At 40.6% G+C, this 6,000-nt stretch overlaps 1 protein-coding gene across 5 annotated transcripts in view; it reads left to right on the top strand.

The window, feature by feature from the left end:
• Positions 1 to 6,000, top strand: part of Syncrip (synaptotagmin binding, cytoplasmic RNA interacting protein) — a 37,629-nt gene that overhangs the window by 1,133 nt on the left and 30,496 nt on the right. For 3 of the 5 annotated variants that reach the window (XM_013032863.1, XM_013032862.1, XM_013032861.1), the window contains exons 2-6: positions 818 to 977; positions 1,668 to 1,786; positions 1,900 to 2,007; positions 4,874 to 4,987; positions 5,084 to 5,260. In XM_013032863.1, the coding sequence (XP_012888317.1) occupies positions 830 to 977; positions 1,668 to 1,786; positions 1,900 to 2,007; positions 4,874 to 4,987; positions 5,084 to 5,260 (666 nt within the window). In that variant the 5' untranslated portion in view covers positions 818 to 829. The remainder of the gene's footprint in view (positions 1 to 817; positions 978 to 1,667; positions 1,787 to 1,899; positions 2,008 to 4,873; positions 4,988 to 5,083; positions 5,261 to 6,000) is intronic. The other 2 variants (XM_013032865.1, XM_013032864.1) reach the window with 1 other exon arrangement.

Genomic DNA, 6,000 nt, shown 5'->3' with positions numbered 1-6,000 from the left:
CACGGCGGCGGAGACGGCGGCGCCGAGGGGCGGGGAGAGCCCGTAGCCTGGGCGCCGCCGCGGCCTCGGTCTCGGTGTGGAGGGGCGAGGTTGTGCGGCTGGCAGCTTTCTGGGGGGCTCGGAGCGCGGCGGTGGGTTTGATGCCGGGGGGCCGGTGACGGTCGTCGCGGTCCGGGACTCGGTGGGTTTCCGTGGAAGGAAGTTGTAGGACATTTGAAGGCGCAGAGCACGTGTTTCTCATGGGCTCCTGGCGGCCGCCGCGGTGAGGCTGCCGCTCCGGGTGCGGAGCCGAGGGCGGGCTTTGGGGTGTGGGGTGAAGGGTGGAGAAATTGGGTGGTGGGAAGGTGGCTTGTGTGAGCGCTTTGTTCTTCGCTGGCTGTTGTTACGGATCTATAAGCGGCAGGCGGGAAAAGCGCGCACTTTTGAAGGATTTACCTTGGAGAGGAACGAGCCCAGCTTTGCTTTTCTTCCCCATAAACCTTATTCTCCGTTCGGGAACAGCTGTTGGTGGCACGCTGGCTCGTCCCCCGTGCTGATTGGGCTTCATTTGTAAGGTGGTTTTTCCTAGGGAGTGTTAGCAGGTGAGTCAGGGGTGGTGTTCAGGAAGAATAGAGTGAATTGGTATTTCTGTGCCCCAGGCTCCAAATCTGGCTTGTCAGACGACAGTGGAGTTTAAAGTAGTAAGGTTTTCTTTCAAGGGAGGTGCAGCGCTGGTTGATGCGGTTAAGTGGTAGAGAAAGTCAAGATTGGGGCTCTCATATTGTTCTCTATTCTGTTTGAAGATCCTAGTTTAATTTTGCTTATTGCGTTTGAACAGATCTCTGGAAACATGGCTACAGAACATGTTAATGGAAATGGTACTGAAGAGCCCATGGATACTACTTCTGCAGTTATCCATTCAGAAAATTTTCAGACATTGCTTGATGCTGGTTTACCACAGAAAGTTGCTGAAAAACTAGATGAAATTTACGTTGCAGGTAAGAACTAACACTTGCAAAATTACATTATGAAATTTTTCTATTGGATTTCTGGCTTTGAGCTAAAATAGCAACTTTTTGTGGTTTCCAATAAGTGTGGGAACTCGAGCTTTGCCTTGTTCTGATAGTTGGTTAATTGAGGTTTGAACTGGAGATTATGCTGTGTAGAGGGAGGGAAGCTGGGAGGGGTAGGCCCTCCCTAGGGGAAGAAGGCTGGCTGTCCTGCTGAATAAGTATGTGATAGTACCAACAGCTGCTAAATGTTGTGAGCAGACCATGTGACTTTTTTTTCTCGGTATTTTTGTGGTAGGATTCTTGTTAAATAACTTGGTGACTGTGGACTTGTTCTGTTGTGTTTTTTGGAGTGGTGATTCTATTGGACTTGGAATTAAGTAGAGGTTCAGTTGTCATGCTTTGTACTTCGTTGGTTGACTCTAGGATATGTGTGTGTGTGTGTGTGTGTGTGTGTGTGTGTGTGTGTGTGTGTATTGCAATGACAGGATGTAAAATGAATTGTGTGGTTGAGAGGTCTCATTTAGTTCAGAATGGCTAGAGTATGTTTCATTATGTAGATATAAAGGGAGTAGAATTGTCACACTTGGGTTTGTGTTGGGCCGTACAGGTCTTTTCTAAAATAAAAATCCAAAAGTGTTAGAAGTTGATAACTAATTAAGTTTTTCTCTTCTGCAGGGCTAGTTGCACATAGTGATTTAGATGAAAGAGCTATTGAAGCTTTAAAAGAGTTCAATGAAGACGGCGCATTGGCAGTTCTTCAACAGTTTAAAGACAGTGATCTCTCTCATGTTCAGGTAATGTAAATTTAATGTCAGTGTAGGAAAAAAATTCAGTAGTTTTGGTATGTTCATTACATTTTGTTAGGTGCATGCATAATTATTAATTATGAATGGAATTTTTTTTCCAGAACAAAAGTGCCTTTTTATGTGGAGTCATGAAGACTTACAGGCAGAGAGAAAAACAGGGGACCAAAGTAGCGGACTCTAGTAAAGGACCAGATGAGGCAAAAATCAAGGTATGTCTTTGTAAACTTTTAAATTTAACGTCATTGAAACTGTCTTCTAGTTATTCTTTGAGTGTGACATGGATGTGTGCATATTTTCAAGATGATTACTATTTCTTCAAATGTATCTTGCCATTTTAAAATAACTTATTTTCAAAATAACTCACTGTTCTTGTTACCCAGCTACTTACTGAAACAGATCCATCATATGTCTAGATGCTTTTTGAAAGGGTACAAGTTTAAGTTACTGTCAAACTAAATCTGTTTACTTAATAGCTGGTAGAGAGTATACATTTAGTAGTTGGATAATTTTCTTAGGAGACTTAGACCTCAGTAAATTTAGAATTTTAAGGCTTTCTGTCATTTTATGGCATAAAAAGGTCATTTAAGAAAATTAAACTGTGAGTGTGGGAATAGGCTAGGTGTGAAAGGTTTTTTTGGCGGGGAGTGTTGATTGGTTTTGATGTCACATGGAAAATTAAATAATCACTAATTCAAAGATTAAGAGTCATTCAGCTGAGAGTTTAAGAAAATTGGTTAAGGTATAGGTTATGTGGTGTTGGTGGTATGGGAAGAGGACCTTAGAATGTGGAGATGATTGGAATGTGGAATTAGCTCTTAACTTGAATCTTGACTTTGAGCCTTTCTTAGATCTAGCTGTGAAATTAGTGTCAATATAGTATCATCTATTAGACTATAGAGTTAGTCAACATTTTTCTGAAAAAATTTGTGTAACTTTGGTTCTGTCTTTGGAAAATGAGTTAGCTTTAATGAAACAAATTAAGCCTAGAAGACAAGACGTTTATAGGATGTTTGAAGAGAAAATTGCTTTTTCTGTCTGTAGATTGGCAAGAGATGTTAGTTGGGTCATTACAAAGATTAAAGCAAAGGGCTGGGAAAGTGGCTCAGTGGTAGAGCGTTTGCCTTGCATGCATGAGGCCCTGGGTTCGATTCCTCAGCACCATATAAGCAGAAAAAGCTGTGAGTGGCGCTATGGCTCAAGTGGTAGAGCACGCCTTGAGCTGAAGAACTGAGGGACGGTGCCCAGGCCCAGAGTTCAGGCCCCACAACCGGATCTCTCCTACCCCCCCCCCAAAAAAAAAAAAGAAAGCATCTCTTTTAGCATGAGGATTACATATGACAGAAAAGGAAAAATAAACATTTGATAGTTTAGTATATGACAGTGATCAGGTTCAAGTTTTACTGTTATTCAGTGTCCCACCATTATGTAGTCATTTAGGTGTAATAGAAGAAAGAATATGTGTGTGTACCTTTTGGTTAGAAAGGGTTTTTTTTCTTACAAATTAAGATAATTTCATAAATTAATGACCCCTCATCCCTTTTTGTGGTGCCTAAGCATCAAACCTGGGGATTTTGTTCATGTTGGGCTAGTATATGAGTACTTCCTTGGGTTGTACCAGTGAACTGTATTCCCAACTCCAGAAATACTGGATTTAATGTAGAAGACATTAACATCATTTTCATTTTTAGACACTGAGGCAATCACAGGTTATTTGTCATGAGGTTGGTGTAGCATTTTTATTTCTGAATCACTATTAATTAGTAGGATGCTTTTGTTATTTAAAAAACTGGATTTGTATCAAGTGCTGGTGGCTTATGCGTGTAATCAGCTACTTAGAAGGCTGAGATCTGAGGATCAAAGTTCAAAGCCAGCCCAGGCAGGAAAGTCAATGAGACTCCCAACTAGCCACCAGAAAACTGGAAGTGGAGCTATGGCTCAAAGTGATAGAGAATTAGCCTTAAGCAGAAAAGCTTAGGACAGCACCCAAGCCCTATACCCAATCAAAAAAAAAAAAAAAGTGAGAAGAGGGGAAATGATTGTTTTGTGGTTGAGTGAGATGGTGAATGGAGAAAAAAAATTGTGGGCATTATTTTTCCCTTGCTGTTTAATGGGTTAGTTCTTGTACTTTCACCTATATATAACAAAGGATAAGTGAAACTCCTAGACTTTTGACTAAAATGAAGTGTGAATTTTAGCAATTTACTTTGAGAGAGATAAGGAGCAGAAATTAACATTGTTGCAATTCCACGAAGTTTTCAAAGTCATTTTGGCTTTTTTTCCCTGAAGAATCCTTGTTGTCCTCTGAAGCATAGTACTTTAATACCAGATAATAAGGAATTCCTTTTCCTGTAACTCCCAAGTTTGTAGATTTGGTTTAGGCAATATATCTTTGGAGGTTGGCCAAATTCTTACAAAGTCAGTATGTTACCTATGAGTAGGGTTCAGAGATTCATTGGGCAAGAAATCTAGTTGGGAAACACCAAATGAAAGGAGGTTCTTTAGGATTTTTTTTTTTTTTTGATCAGGATATTGTTTATGTAGTCCTGCATCAGCCTCCTGAGTGCTAAGATTACAGTTGCTTATTAGCAGATAGATACATCTTGTATTGAAAGCTATTGGTGGATTGATAGTAATTTTCATTGCCCAATAATTTTTTGTGTGTTAGTCCTGGAGCTTGAACTCAGGGCCTGGGTGCTGTCCTGATTTTTTGTGCTCAAGGTACCATTAGAGCCATCATTCCACTTCTGGATTCTTTTTGAATTGGAGTACAGAGTCATGGACTTTCCTGCTGGTGCTGGCTTTGAACTGTGAACCTCAGATCTCAGCCTCCTCAGTAGCTAGGATTATTAGGCATGAGCTACTGATAATTTGTGTAGAATCCTAAAATTTTGATAATGAGAATATAACAAGCACATATTAGAAGGGGAATTTTATGATCCCAGAAAAAAAATGTGTAGGGAGGATAATGTTGCAATGTAATAAGAAAAATTTGAACGAGGTTGACTTTAATTGCTAATTATATGCGTGTGGTCTAGTGAACTTAAACACATTAATGACATTTTTGGACTTTTCAAGGCACTGTTGGAAAGAACAGGCTACACACTTGATGTGACCACTGGACAGAGGAAGTATGGGGGACCACCTCCAGATTCCGTTTATTCAGGTCAGCAGCCTTCTGTTGGCACTGAGGTAAAGAAACTAAGAACTTTTACCTTGTGTAGTAAAAGCCAGCTACCTGTTTTCCTAAACAATCTCCATGGTTTTTACTTTATGTTTAATTCACAGATATTTGTGGGGAAGATTCCAAGAGATCTATTTGAAGATGAGCTTGTTCCATTGTTTGAAAAAGCTGGACCTATATGGGATCTTCGTCTAATGATGGACCCACTCACTGGTCTCAATAGAGGTTATGCGTTTGTCACATTTTGTACAAAAGAAGCAGCGCAGGAGGCTGTAAAACTGGTAAGTTTTTTTTTTTTAAGCTTTCACCAAGGTTTTCTTCCCATACCTTAAGAGTTCATGAAACTTTTTTTATTCCCTCTTTGTCTGTTCCTATCCTGGGCCTTGAACTCGAGGTCTTTCTGCTGTCCATGAGCCTTGCTCAAGGCAAATGTTATACCACTTGAGCCACTGCTCCACTTAGGCTTTTTGGGGGCCATAGCTGGCAGTGAATCCTCAGATCTCAGCCAACTGAGTTGAGTGGCTGAGATTGAAGGCATGTGCCACCAGCTCTTAACCAAGGAAGTGTGTCTTAATTCCCTATGTACATATCTTTGCATGGAAAGTCTCATTTAATGATATTTTTGTTTAAACTTATGGGAGTGTGAAAAGGCTTATGAAAATAACTGATGGAGTGCCCATAGTTTTTGTTGTTTTGTGCTGGTCCTGGAGCTTGAACTCAGGCCCTGGCAACTGTCCCTTTTTTTCAAGGTTAACACTACCATTTGAACCAACAGCTCCACTTAGGGCTTTTTTGAGGGAAGGGAATGGTTAATTGGAGACAAGATTCTCATGGACTTTCTGCCCTGGTGGGGCCAGGAACCACAATCCTTTTATCTTAGCTCTCTTGAGTATGCAGGATTACAAGTATGAGCTACCAGTATCCAGCTTATGTTTTCATTATCAACACCCAGGTATTCTAATTTCTGGCTTTTGTTTTTGTTTTGATTTTTTTAAAAGGACTCAAGGATTCACACTTGCCA

Source organism: Dipodomys ordii, unplaced genomic scaffold, assembly GCF_000151885.1.
Source record: "Dipodomys ordii isolate 6190 unplaced genomic scaffold, Dord_2.0 Scaffold158, whole genome shotgun sequence".
NCBI classification, from domain to species: domain Eukaryota; kingdom Metazoa; phylum Chordata; class Mammalia; order Rodentia; family Heteromyidae; genus Dipodomys; species Dipodomys ordii.
This window is presented reverse-complemented; position numbering and strand designations above follow the sequence as displayed.